This window comes from Indicator indicator, chromosome 25 (assembly GCF_027791375.1).
Source record: "Indicator indicator isolate 239-I01 chromosome 25, UM_Iind_1.1, whole genome shotgun sequence".
Lineage (NCBI taxonomy): Eukaryota > Metazoa > Chordata > Aves > Piciformes > Indicatoridae > Indicator > Indicator indicator.
The window spans coordinates 5,397,823-5,416,800 of record NC_072034.1 but is presented as its reverse complement, the minus strand read 5'-3'; the positions used below and the strand labels follow the sequence as shown (position 1 = coordinate 5,416,800).

General features: G+C 39.3%; 1 protein-coding gene across 1 annotated transcript in view; it reads right to left on the bottom strand.

Moving 5' to 3' along the window:
* Positions 1–18,763, bottom strand: part of LOC128975387 (bifunctional heparan sulfate N-deacetylase/N-sulfotransferase 3) — a 49,736-nt gene extending 30,973 nt beyond the window's left edge. The window contains exons 1-2 of the mRNA XM_054392249.1: positions 17,783–18,763; positions 1,177–1,264 (exon numbers count right to left, since the gene is read on the bottom strand). Of these exons, the coding sequence (XP_054248224.1) occupies positions 1,177–1,264; positions 17,783–18,763 (1,069 nt within the window). The remainder of the gene's footprint in view (positions 1–1,176; positions 1,265–17,782) is intronic.
* Positions 18,764–18,978: the final 215 nt, after the last annotated feature.

The window sequence follows — 18,978 nt, the reverse complement described above, 5'->3', positions numbered from 1 at the left end:
GTCTGACAGTAGAAAGCATTTTCTTTTTCCTATATCACATCCTATTTAATACCTTATCTTTTATTTTCCCCTATTTCTACATTGGTTCCAGTGTAAAATTATATAATGGGTAATATATAGTGCTATATCTCTATAGCAGAGATTAAACTACCCAAAAGGATAAACTGCAATAGCTCAACAGATCTCTTTGTGAAGTCAATAGAAAATTTAATTTGATCGATGGAATTTACCACTCAACAACAGGTTGAAAGGAATTGAATTTTAATAAAAGAGCAGGAGGAATTCAGTCTGTTCCACACTGGCACCTAATGAAGGCATCACAGCTTACTAAAATTACAGGTGCCTCATCCCAAGACATTCCAGCCCAGCTAAAATTGCCACCTAAATCCTCTGTGTACTTAGGAAATGGATGTGGAAAAAAATCCAGTTCACCTGTCCTATGTGCCTCACTCTACTCACTTCCTTGGGACTGGTTCTGTAGTGAGTGTTTTGAGCTAGCTCAGACTGAACGAAATTACAAAGCAACAGTAAGAGAGACATCTTTTCACCCCAGGATTGACTTTACTGTTATCCAATGCCATGTATACAGTGACACATAGGGCCCCTAAGGAAAGCTGTCCTATTAAGCTGGCACTGCTTCTTGCAAAGTGTCCTTCTGGCCCTGTGACTCTGCCATTTCTGTGTCCCAGCTTCCAGGAGGAGTAACATTCCTCTGATTCAAGAAACTTAATATTCTGACAGTACACCTTTCTGTAGTTTCTCTTAGAAACTACAGCCTGGCTCTTCTACTTCCATGTCATTATTCTACTTACTTGACTATTATAGCAAGGAACGAGTACCTTTTATTTTTTCTTCCTTTTTTTTTTTTTTTTTTACATTTAAATTAAAAAGAGAAATGTGGTTGCAAAGCTGTGTTTAGAGACTCCACCTACAGGATTACTTCCAAACAAAAGGTTAATCTGGCATAATAACTTTAGGAGAAAAAATTGATTCTGTAAATCACACAAATGTATGTTCCAAAGCCACATGGAAAAAAATCCAATTGGATTCTGTAGTTATCCTATTATGAAGGAAACTATTCTCTCTACTTAGACCCTTAAATCTCCATCATTCCTACTCCCATCATACTACAAAAAATGCCATCAAATAAAAGTGATTTCAGTATTTGATTCTTACCTGTGTGATAAAATTTCCCTGAAAATCCCAGGTTGAAAGTAAAATTTGTAATCTGAGCTCTCAAAAGATTCTGAGTGTCAAGCAGGGCCTGAAAAAAATAAATGACAACCCACCTTATAATCATATGTATAAAAAACACACTTGGCACTGAAATTTAATATAATCATAATAATATTTTTACATGTGTGGCTTTTCAGTTGGTTTGGCTATTTAAAAATATCTCTTTATATGACAAGCAACAGCTATTTTCATTGCCATTCAGACACTAAAGATAGCATGCAAACTCCATCATTTTCCTCATAAAGATGACCAATTATTAAATACTATTTTAATCCATGAATCATACAATGGGAAAACAAAGGCACACAGTAGAGAAAAGATCTTCCACTGATTATTCAGTAGGCCTGAGCCACAGCCAGGAATGAAATTCAGATCTCTTGTGCTCCAAAACATTACTCCTGTCACTATGCCGAACAGCATCTATTAGAATATGTTTCTCTAGGTCAGGTCAAGTACACACACAGCATTTTAGTCATGTTTCAAAATAACTGGCAAGAAAAAAATAATCCAGAAAGACAGGAATACACTAAACAAAGTCTATTCCACATCACAGAACTTAATCCTAAATTCCCCCAAAGTCTGACTCATTTCTCAGACAGCACACTGGCTGTCAGTATAGATGTACTCCCACCAAACAAGTACAAACAAAAAAATCACAATGCAGGAAGAAAGGGGAAAGCTACTACTCATTAGAAACAGCTTCACTCTTTCACTTCAGTATTACGTATCACTTTCAGCAGTCCCACCAAAGATTTACATATTGCTTTCAACAGTCCCACCCAAACTCTTACACTCTCTCAGTTTTCCAAGTGTAACAAAGATATCTTGCCTTCCAAGGCAAAATAGGGCTTTGCAAGAATAAAACAGAAGAGCAAAAAACCTCCTCTAAAATGCGACTTGGAGTGCATCTTTCTCCAAATAGATTGCCTTCAACTGAGTATTTGATCGCTGATAATTTATGAACACATTGCACTCTGGAGATTTGTGACACTGTACACAGCACACCAGCAGTGTAAGGCCAGCTATAGCACACACACAACACACTTGGAGACAGACACACATGCAGAACTTTTGAAAGAAAGGGAAATATTTTTTGTCAATGGTCATCAAAGAGTTTTATAAGTCAGCATACATTATTATAGCATGATGACTCTTAATAAAGTGATTAAAAGCATTACTGTTGTTATGAAAGGATATATATTTAAAAGCACAAAAAGACTAAAATCACTGGAGATTTTCAAAAGTTTAGAGGTCTATTAGGCTCCCCACTCTTGAAATCCAATGACAATTTGGGGCTTTGAAAATACAAGGCAGTAATGTTAATTTCAGTTTCTTTGGACATTTGCATTGTACGAGCAATTTGCCCACAGTTATTTTTTTAACAAGAATGCTAAAGCAAATGTTATCATGGAAGTTAAGTTCACTTTAGACAGAGACATAACATAGCCAAATTATATTTCCTTTAAGATATGACCCATTTTACAAATGGAGGTGACATCCAGCTTACTAGAGAAACTTTTGGGCACATGAGCTCCTCTTCAGGACTCTTCCAGGGCTCTTCTATATTGGTTCTAACGAAAGAATAATCCCCATCTGCAAACTCTGTCAAGCCTGCTTCCTTACACTATCATGCCTACATTACAATGACAAGATCAGGCAAAGGGTGACCAGAGCAGGGCCTCCCATGTACACCAACCCCAAGTGAGGCCCAAGGCAGCAGGCCCAGTGAAGCTGCCGGTAAGAGGTGACCACACAACAGAGCTGGTGCCTCTGTCCCTGTTCTGTGCCTGCCTTTCCCAACACTCCTTTCCAGGGCTGAGCATTTCACCCGGCCCCAGTGAGAGAGTGCAGCACTGCCCAAAGCAGGAACACAGCTGCCCTCCAGTTCTCTACTGCTCTGCACCCCAGGTCCCAGAGAGCTCACTAAGCTTGTAGCTATGGCTGGCTCAGGGAGAAGCTGATTTGTAGCAAAGACAGTCATTTGTCTCCATCCTGAGGGGTTGCAAATGTGAGTTTTGCTGACACAGCTGACAAAATATGAGTGGTTTCAATCCTGAGTCACCAGTAGTACTTGCCTTGTTCACCATTTCAGCAGAGCAGAACATTATGTCTAAGCATATTCATTAAATACATATTAATCACAGAACTAAATCTGTGAAAGAACCATCATGTCTCTGCCTCCTGTTTTTTTAAGGTCCTCTCAGATCTGGAAGCAACTTGTCTCTCTCACTGTCATCTTCAGCAGTGTAGCTCCAGCAACAACAGCACAGGCAGCTTCAAAGAACAGTCCCAGTAAGGTAAAGATCATCTTTTTCTTTTCACTGGAAAGCCTGAAAAATGCCTTGCAAACAAGGGACTTTCTAGAGGAGTGAGTAAAATGAAGCACAGAATGGAGATAACTGAAAACAAGCTCAAGACTTCTGAAGTGGAATATTAAGAGAAAAATCTTGCAACACTCTAACAAGGCCTTTTGCACAGGCTGAGAGTGCAAAGATCACCGAGGAGACTTCTTGTTCTAATGAGAGTAGCAAATCTGCCAAGGATTTATTATGAAAGCCATCCTTGAGCTGCTGGGAACCTACACGATGAAATAATTTTATCTTTGCACGGTTAAAAATGTAGGAGGCAAATGATATGGCTACACACTTCTTATGCTAACAGCATTTATCATCAAATGAAAGAGATCCTGAGTGAGGCTTGACAGCACGGCAGCATGAATGGGCTGCACAGTGCTTTCCCTTCAAACTCAGTTAAGAACTGTGAGTTTTTGAGCTGAAGGTCTTATCCTGTACCTTTCTAACACTTGTCAGCTCCAGTCTACTCTCAGCATGACACAAAAGCAGAATGGGAAGAAAAAAGAGCAGCTGGAAACACCATAGAAAGATGATCTGGAAGGAGATCTTTGCTGCAGTTCCCCGGCTGACAAGAGCCACAAACCCAGCTGTGCAAATGGGAGAAGGGAAAAGGGTAGCAAAATTCCCATGACTATGTAATGCAACTGAGAATTTACTACTTGGCTGGGGATTACTTTTGCTAGTGTAGTTACCACCTTCTCACCTCAATGACTGCCTGGTGATTACTACACTCCCAAGTAACACTGAAATAACAGAAAACTCTAAAGGCAATTTGGAGTTCACCCTCTACAGGATGAACTTTGAAAATGATGCTGCTGTTTATTTTGGCCACATTATTCTCATTAAAACCAAGAAGATAGCTTCTGCTAAAGCCCTGTGCTGGTGTTCAGTGATATATCAGCTAGCATCAACGGTGTACCTGCTCCCTCTGCAGAGAGGGAGGGCACAGACCTGCTGTGAACCACTTTTTGTACAGACAAGCTGAGATAACATTTGAGTTGTCGTGCCTATGATTATTTTCTGCGTGACTTGACATTTTACTCATCTTTCAGGTTCTAAAAACAAAATGTTAAAACTCATGAAAAATATATAGTAGCAGATGGCAGGGCCTATTACTGTGAGTTTCTATCAGAAAGGCAGAAAGAGAGAAAAGCAGGGGGATGAAAAGCCTGAAATTTCCTTTCTAAATGCTGTTTTCTGTACTGAAAGGAAGCTGGCGATGTTTTCTGTATGTTTTATGATTGGTTTATAAACAGCCCCCCTGGGTATCTGTAAGAGATGTTACCTAAATACACTGCTGTTACAGATTTTATTTTTAAAATGGTTTAGTAAAGCCTTCACATGTTTATAAATAGTTATTTAGTACATATGCTATACTTTCACTGGTACTATAAGGGAAATAAGATGTATAATCTCTTCAATGTACATAGCTACAATGGAATACTTTCTTTTCAACTTTTCCTAAGCCCACGTGCTAGATTTAGGAAATTTCCTGTGCCAGAAATCAAGTGTGAGAAATCAGTATATGATGAAAGAGCACGTTCTTCACCAACAGTCCAAAATAATCTCAGAAAAAAGCCTTGTTGCAATCCAAGGAACAGATAAAACTTATCCTGAGGGTAAAACAAGAGTCCTTTCAATCCTTGCACCTGATAAGGTTTACAGTCTAATGAAAGGAATATAAGAAACCGTGTATGTTGTAAATAAAACCGGATTCTCATCCCATTTAAACAATTTCTATTTCATTCTGATGAAATCTCAGCTGCTCTAACTGCCAATGGGATTCAACTGACTGAGAAATTAGGAGACAAACGGACTCTAAGATCACAAATGGAACAGAAAGACCCACAAGAATTATTCTCTGATTGATATATTCACACAAAGGAAATATATGCAAATTCCTGCCTTTAGATAGATGGCCTCTTTCCTTCCTGACAACCAAAGAGGCAAAGTGTCCAACATCAGAGGTAATAGTGTGTGGTGTGGTACTTATCAGAAGCCAGGCTAACAAGTTGTGCCTGGTTATCAATCATAGATTTGTCCCAGCATTGCTGAGGCTGATGACAGAAAAAGGAAGAGGGAGGACACACTGCCCAGGGAAGAGAAAGATGAGGGGAAGGCAGCAGTGGGGATCCACCAGAAATGTAGCAGCAGTGGTAGGAACCTGAAAGTGAGAAGCACTGAGAGGGTGACAGCGTTTGTTCAGGAGTCTGTAGCAGCAGTCAGGGATGGGAAGGCAGTGGGTAATAATTTGGGGTGAATGGAGACAGCAAGAGGCAGCATGGCAGGAAGAAACAGAAGGCAGCCTCATGAAGGTCCATCCCAAATGGCTGAGAATCATTATTTTATTAGACAGACTATCTCACTTCTGAGGAAAATGTTTCCCTCATGATAAATTATGTATTTTGGAACATCATTAAAATTCAATGTCTATTCTTTCTGGATTTCCACTATTAGCATTTTGACACCCATTACCATAAACATTTAATCTATGCAGGAGAAGGAATAATTGCTTTGGGTGTACTGGTTGTATCTGAAAAAAATTCTTCAGACAAAAGGAGAAGAATGTTTAAATTTTCTTTGACTGTGCACTCTCTTAACAGAGCTAACACCACAGTGAGGGCAAGAGAAGAAAAGAAAGTCTTCAGCTTTTACTGCAAAGTGTTTAGCTGGCAGAGACTATAAATGGACCCTAAACTGCATAAATGGGGAAAGGACACTGCTCTACAGTTCGGTGGCAGCAAGGTGTTTGAGAGGACACAATCCAGCAAAAGTAGAAAGACTGAAGAAGCAGGGGTGGAAAAGCTAAACTGCTGACAATACACGTGTTCAAATTAACGAAACATCTGATTCCTTGTGAGCTGAAGTCAACTATTCCAGCTATTTTGTACAGCACAATGGTGGAAACTGTTTATTAAGATACAGTAGCTTCAAGAAACAAACCATTCTTTCAATGAAAAACATCCTTTAAAAGGCGTAAGAGTTCAGAAGTACCCCATGGCAGCGGGACACCCATTTACGAAGGGCTGTGCAGCATGGTAGAATCTGAACCAGAAAATGTGTGCAAAGCATCTTTGGAGAAGAAACAAAGTAGCTGGTTTCAGTTATTTAAACATTACTGTAGTTTACTGACAGCTAAGATTCCACCTGCAGCAACTATGTCTAAATTATCAGCCAGGGATGCCTTGGAGCCCAGCTCTTTAATGTGCAGGACAGGCAAAGCTCCCACTGATGGCTTGCGTCAGTGACTGCCAGCTCTGCACGGACTCAAGTACCTTACCTGACTTCCTATCACAGTCAGGTCTGTGCTCACCAGCTGAAGAAGACAGTGTGAGTCTTTTCTCAATAAGCACCAGGAAGTGGTAACCCAGCTTCCCTTCACAATGTCAACAAAATGAGACATCAGGCTGGATCCCAACTATGACTACCTTGGTTTTTCAGTGTCCAATATAAGATGTGTTGATCTTGAGTAATTCTAAAGCCACAATTTCAGGTGCACAGATGCTGTAACTATATCTGAATTTGATGACCACTAATGGACTGAAAATCTAAGTAGCCACTTTGGAAAATGTCTCAAATGATTTCAAGCAAAATTTTTTATTCATGAGAACAGAGTTTTAATGTTACTGAGTCTTCCTTTGGTGGGTGTTTTTATATATCACATAAAATAGTTATCTTGTTGATGGTCCAATTAGACATTTTCAAGTAACTAGGCTCTTTAATCTAGGTAAACACTTTTTATAACCAAGAGATTTAAGACTTATTTCTAACTTCCTTCATCAGCTTCTGGCTTCTTGGAGGCTGAGATAGCAGCTAATGAGAGTCAGCTAATTATGGCAAGGTAAGGTTTTAAACACTTGGTGCCAATACTATTTAACAAAGTAACTGGTGTGCTGTTTCCAGGATTCTATGTGAAATTCTGTATTATTAGCTCTTAATTAAACTGTACTTTGATGACAGTGGTTACTATTACTAAACAGCTAAACGATCTTGTTATTTTGCAGTTAACAGAAATAAAATCCTGCATTTCTTTTAATTAAAGGTCAAAAGATATCCCCAGGTCAACTAAAATAGAACTAATAAACACCCCACTGCTGCATATGATATTTTTCCCCAGATTTTGGTCAGACATGATTCAACAGAAAACTTGGTTCTTGCATTTTTTGCCTAGCACTTTATCTGCTTATGAAACACCAAGCACGAAGAGGTAAGTTGTCACAGTATAATAGAGCTCAAAGTAAAAATAAAGTGACTCTAAAATGCAGTTAAAATCTCTTCATACTTATCCAGTTAAGGTCTTGTGATCTGGTGGTAGTTGATGAGCCAGCAGAGTGATAAACTGAGGTCTGCTAGCCACAACACAAGCATTCAGGCAGCTGTAATGCAGAGTCACACACTCCTTACACAGAGCTGGCTCAGTCCAAGCATGACAGATCATCTCTCAGGGTTACAAGATAGTTCAGACCCTGTTCCAGTTCACTACTGGGACACTTTGCTGTGCGTGCTTAGTCTGCCTTGTCTCCACCACATCCCATCAGCAGCAGATGAATTGTCAGAGTTGTTCAGTGATTCATGTACAGCTATCAGCAAATGCTAGGCCTCCAAAATTGAGGTTCAAACAATAACCTCAGATGCAAAGCATTTATACCTCTGCACCCTCTCATTAGACAAGCTTCAGATTTTGACTGGTAGGATGTACAGTATTTTGCCACAAAGGTTAAATCAGTGGCATGACTATTTGGTCCAACGATGTATATATTTGATAGTCATCCAGCTCAGGACAAAGAGAGCTGTTATCCAAGCTCCTTGCAGCACATTCATTATCAGCAGCACGTTTACTTCTTATTTAATGCTTCCTCACACACCACCTCCAGCTTTAATTGTCACTCCAGCCAATAGGCTCAGTGAGCAGAATCTGGCTGGAGGACAGGGGCTACTCTCCAGGAAAGACTGTCCTACGCTGGGCTGGCCACGAGCTTCTGCTGCAACAAAGCCTGTGCGCTCCCTAACCCACCAAACACAGCCTGGCTCTGCTGCTTTGGGTCCTTTTACTTTGCTGTTGGCAACATTTGGCTCTGTACAGCTACTGAATAGTGAAAGTGTCTGGAAGGTTCAACAAGGGATAACTTTCTAGGCTGAATCTCAGCAGCAGAGACTGCAGTGGCCTCACTTGACTGTACATGAAGGTGCAGCTGGGTCACCACCTGTGCTCTGCTGAGTTTGTCAGTGGCTATATTACTCTTTTCATTCACAAATGTTTCTTTCTTTGGCCAGTTTTTTGTTCTTTTTTTTTTTCCCCCCTATCAGAGCCCAAAAGATTTATGTGCTTCTGTTAATGCTGCATCTGATTAAAAATGATCTATATACCTTTGTCTGTTTGGGGTGCACCGAGGCATACCAAGAGTTTTTTTCTCTCTCTGCCACATCTTTATTGACAGAAAAAAGAACTCTGACCAAAAAGATTTTCATTTTTTCTTTCTGCCTGAAAGCTTCATGTCAGAGGCATCTGGGAATTCAGTCTTCAGCTTGCTCACCAGCAAAGGCCACAAATATTTATTTTTACCTTCTCTTGATGAGTTCTAAAGTTGCTGAAAGAAATTCCCCTGGTAGATCAGCGTCAGTATCAAAAGAAATGACAGAAAAAGAGAAAGCAAGCAAGACAAGCTTGCATAAAAGAATAGATATAACTCTTTCCTCAAGCCTTGTTTTTTAGGATTTATATGTGTTCCACACAGAAGAGACATGATAAGAACTCGAAGTTAATAAAAATGTGGAGTTTCACTGCCTCCTACATAGTACCTAGGATATAATTTGGCAGGGAACCCCCCAAGACTTCAGTGAAACACAGAATATTAGCAAGAGAAACAGGGTGGGGATGATTCTGTTAGAAGGTGTACTACACACATGTCCTGGTTTTACACGAATGCTTGCATTGCATTCTGAAAGTCCTTTAATCTAGTTCCACCTACGGTCATGTAAACACCTTCCAAAAAGGCTACGTCACTCCAAAATATCCAACTAAGCCAATGTCACTCCAGTCTTCAAAAAGGCAAGAAGGAAGGCCCAGGCAACCACAGACCAGTCAGCCTCATCTCCACCTCTGGAAAGGTGATGGAGCAGCTCATTCTGGATGCCATCTCTAACCCCATGGAAGAAAAGAAGGTTATCAAGAGTAGCCAGCATGGATTTACTAATGGGAAATCTTGCTTGAGGAATCTGATAGGGTGATGAAGCACTGGAAAAGGCTGCCCAGTGAGGCTGTAGAGTTTCCTTCTCTAAAGATCTTCAAAGCATGGTTAGACACAGTCCTCTGTGACCTGCCCTAAGAGGTCCTGCTTTGCAGAGGGGTTGGACTTGATAATCTCTGGAGGTCACTTCCAAGCCTTAGCATTCTATGATTGTATGACTTCTAAAAGACAACATTCCAGAAACTAGATCTACACAGATAAATATCCCAGCTGGCCAAATTCTACCCTTGCAGAGAAACCAACGCACAGGAATCCAGGCTGAGCTCTGCAGCTGATTACACTTCAAGAGATTGAGAATGTATCTTACAAATTCCCTGCCAATATTATATTCCTTCCAATAGCATATTTCATATCCTCTTGCAAAATCTAATTTTTAAAGACTTACATAATCGTTTTACTTCCTTATGGATATTAGCCTCTCTTGTGAAACTCTTATTAGCTATTCAGCCTTCACTTAAATATCTCTGTGCCTTACATTAAGGTTTTTTTATCCATCCTCACTGTTTACACCCTGCAGCTATCTGCAGCCTACTGCTTTCTGCTTTGGCCATTGTTACTTACTGAAGTGTTCAGCCTTTTTTTTTTTTCTTTCCCAGTTTTTGTTCAGACTTTCCCTGACTATTCTGGTCTCTTTAAGCACTCTCCAAACATTTCTGATTAGTGGTACAGAACTGAGCACAATACTCTAGAAACCTTATGAGTCAGTAAGATGAAGCACTTTCCTGATATAAAATGGTATTTTTTTGTAGCTTACACTACAAACTCAGGTGCATTTTAGTATTCATCTTATATTTAGGATACTTTCAGGATTAACTTTTTCAATGTTTCTATTACCTTTCCAAGGCATGGAGGGGCTTTTGTCACATGAATTTACTGCTTGGGTTGGAATGAATCCTTGAAGCCTTACTTTGCACAGTCACCAGCTTTTTATTCCTCCTTTCCACTAGTCACATTTGCAAATGTATTGCAGCACAGTTTTTGCAGCATGAAATAATATTTAATTTATGATTTATTCCAGACATGAAACTACAATTTAAGGAGCAGTACTAACTCATCTCCAGGACTGTAGAGGATCAGATAGAATATCCTAAAGAGCAAATCTTTGCTTAAAGCAGTCATAAGGTTTATATGCTCTATCAAACATCATAATTTTTAAACAGGGAGTAACACATCTGCCTTGTACAAATGTTGAAATTTGCACAGAAAACCAACCTGGAATTGGAAATAGATAAGGCATCATTATTCCCTGAGGAATAAGATATATGATGAACTGCTTGCCTTTTGTTTTGTAAGCATAATCACCAGGAATCAGTCATGTAGCTGCACTGACTTCTGCCAGACTGAACAGAAAGGACACTTTCCATACAGCTGAACTGTAAAAGAAACAGAGTCCCACTTCTACCTCCTTTTTCATGTTCTGGCAGACTGTCATCTTGATGTGACTTGATGTGAAGATGCAGAAGGAGGCAGGCCCAAGTTTGGTATTGTGTTTTACAGTTAATTGCTCATTGTCTGCAGTGTGGTTTTATTTGTTGGTTGTGAAGATTTTACTCCATTGCAATCACTCATCATCTGGAAGAGCCCTCAATGAATCCTGCAACAGCCACTAGTAGAGTGATGAATCTGGACAGTTCTGTGGCAAGCTATAGTTGCATTATTATTATTTGCATTAAAGTTCTTTTTGAGCAAAAAGCACAGAGCAAAAAGAGCCTCTGACCAAGAGAATCTGCAATCTCAAGAAAGAAAGGATCTTAACAGGGGGTTGGACTAAATGATCTTCAAAGGTCTCTTCCAACCAAAACCATTCTGATTCTATGATCTCAGGTGAGTATAATTGGTTAAGTTTGAAATAAAATAGCTTTTATATCACAAAAGTTCATCAAGAACAGGAATCAGCATACAACAGGCAGACACCATTGTTAAGAGAGTTCCATTCAGCCCAAGGATCGTGGACTTTTCAACATATGGAGAAATGAGGTGAATTAAAAAAAATAAAGTAATTCCTGTAATTGTCTGGAAAGACACAGATGACTGCATCTTAGTGGGAACTCAACAGTGGATTCATAGCCAAGATTTCCTTACTTTGGTTCTATCATGACCGCAGGCGAAGAACCAGGAAGTGTGCAACTAAAAGTCACATCTGGTGCTGGAGTAGAAGAGCTTGAAGCAAATCATTCTTACTGCTCTCAAAGATCTCTTTGGATTTGCCATGGCAAGAACCAGTTTCTGCAGCCTCTTTGACAATAAAAAAGCTGCAACTGAGATGGACTTTTCTTCTTTTAGGTCCCTGCCACTGAATTCCTAACAGGAGGAGATGGTGCAAGCCTTGAAAAAGTCATGGTTTCCAGATTTAGGTTTGCAGGAAAGTGTATAATGTCACAGCTTTTAAATTAAAAAGAGAAAAATCAAAACAAAACAAAACAGATTCAGTAACTGCAGAACTGCAAAACCAAGCAGAAAAAAAAAATCAGCACAAACAACTTCATGATTAGTGATCTGCTTTGTCCTTCTGAGACCTCTTTTGTCTTAGTGCTCCAGAGGATGCTGCACTCAGCACTTCAGTTTCTTCACAGCTGATAAATACAAATGAGGGAGCATGGGACAGAACTGTTCTCCTGACAACTCTCACACAAGACACTTATGAAGTGTGGACTGTGCCTGCTTGTGGATGTGCAGGACTGCTACAGGAGTCCTCTGGAACAGGAAATACTTGGCATCTTTCAGGCTCAGATGCAAAAACAGGTAGGAAGACATACACAGAACATTATTCTCCTCAACAATATAACTTATACTGCTTTGCTAAAGGCCTCAAAGGCCGCAGCACATCAGTATTGAGCTGTAAAATTCTACGTCTAGGACCTGTGTTTTATAGCCAAGTCAATATGAAACACCTTAGGAGCTTCAGGTCAAATTAAGAAAGAATATATGTGCAACACAGCAAGCACAATGAGCAGCAGCCTAAAGGTACTATGGCTAATGGACTGGGAATGGAAAATGATCTAGCAAAAAGCAGGTTCTTAATAGTTAATTCCTTATGTCATTTAAAGAAGTGATTAAAAAGATCTTTGCTTTGGGGAGGTCAAAAAAAATTCTTTAGAGCTCAGTACAGCCAAATAGACATGAGTGTATCTGCTGGTTCTTTGACACGTTGGATGACACATCTACCATTTCTTTACTGATAACCTTCTATGTGATCTTACAGACAAAGAAGCAATTAACTTACAGAACTAGACTTCCTCCTGTGACAGTTCAGGCTTTCTGCACCTTTTAGCTGTTCTGCCTTAATGCAAAACATGTCTAAGCCTCTCTTCTGCTGCAAATATTTAGGTTATTCTTATGCAAGTGTAACTCAAAAGATATACTGCTGTATTTTTTTAATTTATAACCAAGTGTGAGCTTTACCATGGGAAGTTCAGATTTTTTTCCACATATGCTCCACAGGGTGAAAAGACATTCCATGGGTTTTACAGCACTGTAGTTATTTAAGTTGTGATAACTAATGTGGATGCAGTTGGAGTACAGTGAATAAACAATTAGCTTTTAGGGGAGAAATCTGTTATTAAACAAAATGGGATTATATTAAATGAAAGATTAGGCCCCTAGTGCACCAAGGAAATAATAAAAAACTGACAGCACTGGGTTTGGAACACAAAAAAATTGATCTGACCAAAGCCAAATGTTTATATTTGATCTCAGACAGCAACAGAAACAAAAACATACTTTAATTAAGTGAATTGTACCTTTAATGTATGTCTAAGGCAAGATATTTTTCTATGTTGTCTATGTTGTCTGCTAAGGAAGGTTAGAGAACTGGCTCCTATATAGCTGTCTACGTTCTAAACCTTAAAATCCAGGCAAGATGACAGACTGCAAGTGATGGAGCCTAAAACACTACAAGTTTATTCTTTTTGGCTAAATCCTCTCCCATTATGAGAGGACTGTTTGGCACAGATGATACACAAAGAGGACAGCTCTTGACATCCAACTCTTGAATACTCTCATGCCAAAAGAATGCAGATTGAAGCTTGCATTGCCCATTTCAATGCACACTAACTGCAGTGCCTAAGTGCTCACAAAATAGAACAAGGAAAAAAAATTATCATCCCCCCTCCCAATAATGAATATGGTTAATATGAAGCTCTTTTCTTGGCAATTAGAAAAGAATAATTACAAGTGTAGAAAAAAGTTAGACTGACATGAAGAAAGTGAAGAGCTACCCATCCTGACTTCAATTCAAAATGCCTCTTTTGAAAAGCACACAAAGGACAAGACAGTCAAGAGCAGATCACACAGCTAATTATTTGGAAAAAATAAATTCACAGTGTTCTAATTTTTCATTTGCAAAATGTGATCAACTCTAAAGGAAATACAGAAAGTGCCTGCATTGGGGAAATGAGGAAAAAGGTACCAACTTACTGCCCAGACCACAGCACTAGACTGACTGTCAACATGGAAAACACCGTATTTAATATCCCCCCTACTACCAGCTGCTTTTCTCTTGGAAAAATCTCAATATAATTATAAAAATTTCCACAAAGAGTAATTGTAACAAAATAAAGATATTAAATTAGTAGACCATCATCAAGGACAGTCACGGTCTATTAAGATAAACTTACTCTGTGGATATAAATTTTCTCTGTATGTGCATTTAAATGAATTATTTGCACTGCACAGCCTCTTAGCCTTCTAAAAGACACAAGGAAAATAAAATACAACATTGTCACAGCATAATGGTCCCTCCTGCCTGACAGACATTAAGAGCTAAGTTACTGAAAAATGAATGTTGGGATGACAGTACCAAGCTTATTTTCAAAGCAGGCGGCAATTAAGACCATGAAAATGTTCTCTTCCATTATTTCTATTATACCAGAGAAAGATACAGTAAAATAAATATGAAGATGGATGGTTATTGGTGATGCAGTGACAGCCACTCACTATGTTACATTGAAGAACTATGTTCCATTAGTCCTGATTTTATACAGAGACAGGCAAATCTATAACAATCAGGGACTCTAAAAATCTCAAGTACAGTTTCAAGAGGTTTGGTTCCTTTTTTTTTTTTTTTAATTGAAGCAGTTGTGGTAAAACTAGAATAAACTTCATCTGTTGTTGAATGAAATAAACCATTTCTTAGTTTCACAGGATTCAGGTTGATAAATTATGTTCGAAGATTTTCAGAAGGGCTCTTCACACTTGTGTCCCTGACACTATCGATAGGCTGAAGCACCACCACTTTGCCTGATCTTCAGAGGTGCCAATGATATTCTGGAGAGTTTGCTTTTGACTTGACCTCTTCTGAGGTCAATATATAATAGTGACAAAAAATTTACCACTTAACCTTATGGTAGCAATTTTCTTAAGTGCTTGTCTCCAATTAACAAACTTTGAGGAAGTGGTCAGTCAAGGCTAACATTCAAATATTAACCACTCCAGCCACTTTGCAAATCTCATTTAGACACCTGAAGCAGACATTCCCTTGAAAACCTAGCCTTACATGCAACTGGGATCTCCTTCCTTGCAGATAGTCAAAGGTGCTCGGACACTGTCCAGACTGAACAGGGGGGCTGGACTAGATGACAGCCAGAGGTGCTTTCTGACCTCAGTCATTCTGTGAACGGCAATGTAATGACTACACTATTAGAATGCACAAAAGCATTATACTTGGAGCCATGCTGCTGTTTAAAATGTAAGCTTAATAGAAATGGGTTAATCATCAGTACTGAAACGATACAAAGTCTACATTTAGCAACCTGTTTTCACACTTGTGCAGAACCCAGTGCACCTCGCCTGTTTAACAGGATGTCATTTATCCACAAATATACTTTACAATAGCAGATTTTCAACTACCCCAAATTGATTTTATTTCATTCCTTCCACATGTCATTGTGCCACAGAGGATAACTCCTTTGATATTAACGGTAATGAAGATGCATTGCATCTGACAGTCCTAACAATATGTTTAATAGAACATTTTAACTTTAAGTAGATGAAGAATCAGAAGGGAACACTTTTTCAGATACCACTGTTTCAGAACACGGTTCTGAGTAAATGAAATTATCCTACTTAAAAGTTATTTCCACTTTGGTATTACTTCAGTTTAATTTGACAGGTTTATTTTGGGAAGATAACATTCTGACACACTGCAAATTATTCTCCCCAAACAATACAGCTTATCCTTTTGTATCTGCTTTAATTAAATTTGTCTCAAACAGCCTCCTGTTTCTAGTAAGTAATTCTGGCAATTAATTATCCTAACTTATCCTAAAATGACAATCCTAAGGTGCCACTCACAAAGAGACACAAGACAAAACATGCTGTTGCAAACTGCTACTGCACACCACAGCAAGACATTTATTCAGGTGTTATTTACCTATTTTGTTTCCAGAAACTGCTGCTTCTGCAGAACAGGAGATCTGTCACTGATGTGGGTCAGACCTTTGAGTCTGCAGCTAGGAGATTCTCAAAAGCACGCTTTCCAACCTAAGTTATCGCGTTCTACACAGAAACACCATTTGTTGAATCTCACCTTTTACTCCAGCTCTCTCCTGTGCAATTTGTGTACAGAAGGAAAACATCTGCTTAGGAACGAGGTGTATCCTAGTTCTAACTGCCTGTGCAGAGAATGCTTTGGAAAAGAGAGTATGCTGCAACTTTAAAGCAAATAAGCAAGTGTAACTGCAAGTTCAAAACTTTTGCTTAAGAAGCAAATATGCACAGTTAGTGGGGCTCGACAAATATACTAACGCTGATAAAACAATCCCGGGTCAGAAATGAAACAAAAAAGACTATCAACTGCACACAGTGCTGTCAGTGCCTTTCCTTTTCCCAGTTCTTCTCTGCTATGAAAGTTTTAACAAAACATTCTCCTTTATTTTCAGCACAAAAAGGGCAACAACCAGCATCTTACAGATTTTTTCACTTCTAGGCCAAGTACAGTTGTGCAAGGTGACCTCTGATTACCCGTTTCACAAAACAAAAGCTGGGCATACAGCAAGGAATAACCTTGAGATGTTACTCCTGCTGACCTGTAACTACCACCTCGCTTGAACAGCAGAGTGAAAAATGACCTTCAGGAATGTACAACTTAAAATGTTAAAACTGTCAAGTCATTTAGTGACAGAACAAGCTTTTAAGACTAATATTAACACAAACCTTGCTTGCAAGGAAGAGCCTTAACAGAGAGAAGAAAGGTGCCATGTTGCAACTAACTCCAGACATCTGAAACCTATTTCAAACAGCTACTAGTCCAGTCTGTTCTTCAAAGCTGGTGCTGACATTTACTTTTGCTCACCACATTTACCTCCTGTTTGTGAGACTAGCAACATGCACATTACATATGAACAGCTCTTGGGTCCAGTCCTGAAGTCCTGTTCTGTTTTCAAACGCCACTGAAGCGTGTGTTTAGATGGAAGCTATCATCAGACTAGAGAGTTAAACGCTGCATTTATGTTTAGAATTAGGTATGTTGGGTGGGTTGTGGCATGTGTGAACACACTACCATTCTTACCCCCTTTTCTTTATCAGTTACTTAGCAACTAGTTATTTTTAATTTCCTTTTGGAAGACTATTTTCCATATATAGAAAGGGGAAGGGAATTCAGGGGTGCCCACCAACCTGTTTATAGAACATAGCTCAGTGGGGACTTGCACATTGCTTGACCAAAAACAAGTGATAGTAACCAGTGAGTTGTCTGATCTTGCATTCTTTTCTAATACAGGTGCAAGTGACACTGCACGGATTCTTCTCCAGCCTGAAGGCCAAAGGAATTGCTATACCTGGAATCAGTGACTGCTCGAGGCCAGACAGACTGGCTTCTCTTTCAAAGCCCAGACATTTTGTGTTGGTACCTACTGGTCTGCATTTTCCAAATCTTAATAACTATGCACTTTATGACCAAAAACGGCACTTTGATGCAATAACCATTAGTTTGGGCACATACTTTACCTGCACATCGTTGGTGTTCATTCTCGTTCCCTCCTTCCCAACGAAGATGTCATCTATGTCAACCAGAATGTACCTATCCAAGGAGAGTCTGAGCTTCTTGCCAGACAGAAAAGAGATGGCATCTATGAAAATCAGCTTGTGCAGCCAAAAATTCAAGTTATTGCCGAAAAGGACTCGTTGAATCCCATCGTGGAGCCCCAGGTCATGAATTACTGTGGCATAGAGAGCACTTAGAGCAGCAGGTGGTGAAAGGTTTTCTGGTGTCTTTACTTTTGCAAATATCACTGGTTGATAAGCTGTATGATTAATCTGGAAAACTGCCCAGTCATTTCCAAGCAAGGGACCTTTCTCAAGCTTAGAAGATTTAGTCACATGGAGCAGTGGGGAATGAGGATTAATGCAACAGTCCTTAATAGCCAGATTGCTGTGGACATGGAAAGGAAAGCCCTTCAACTGAAAGCTCTGCAAGCTGTTCTCATTGCCTTTGTGAAATCCAATAACACCTACACCATATTCTATACAGTACTTATCTAGAAGGCCTCTGTTCCAAGAGTCCATGTTAACATACTTCAGAATATTTTCATATACTATGAGTGCATATTTGCCCTTATTCCTGTCTGTAAGCACTGGGAGGTCACCTTTTCCAGGTGCAATCTCAATGTGAAAATGAAATCTGCTAGACTCTAAAATGGTTATGATATCTTGGCCTAATGTTGAGTACTGACTTTCCACAAACACCAGCACTACAAGATCTGTCCTCAGTGGATCAATAGGCTTCATGGTCTTCATCTCCATCAGCTTGTATGGCAATAGTTGAGGATCACCACATTCCACTTCAGAAGAGACTTCAGGAAGTTCATTTTCCTGTTTGTAGCCATTATACAAGTAGTATGCAGAAATAACTATGCTCACCATACAAAAAGTGGCCAGCAAAATAACTGTTCTTTGAAAATGTCTGTGAAGTTTCATGATAAAACTCATGTTGTTTACTTGCCTTAGGTAGTTCTCGACAACAGCATTAAAAACCAACAGATTCTCAACAATTTGTTCCAGTCCTCTGAAATATTTATGTCACCATTGCAGCACACACATCTGTCTTCCACAGGGCTTTACAGAAGATATAGTCTAGAAGAAAAGAAAATCAGAGATTTAATTGAGGTATCACACCTGTGAAATATCACCACACTTAAACTAAT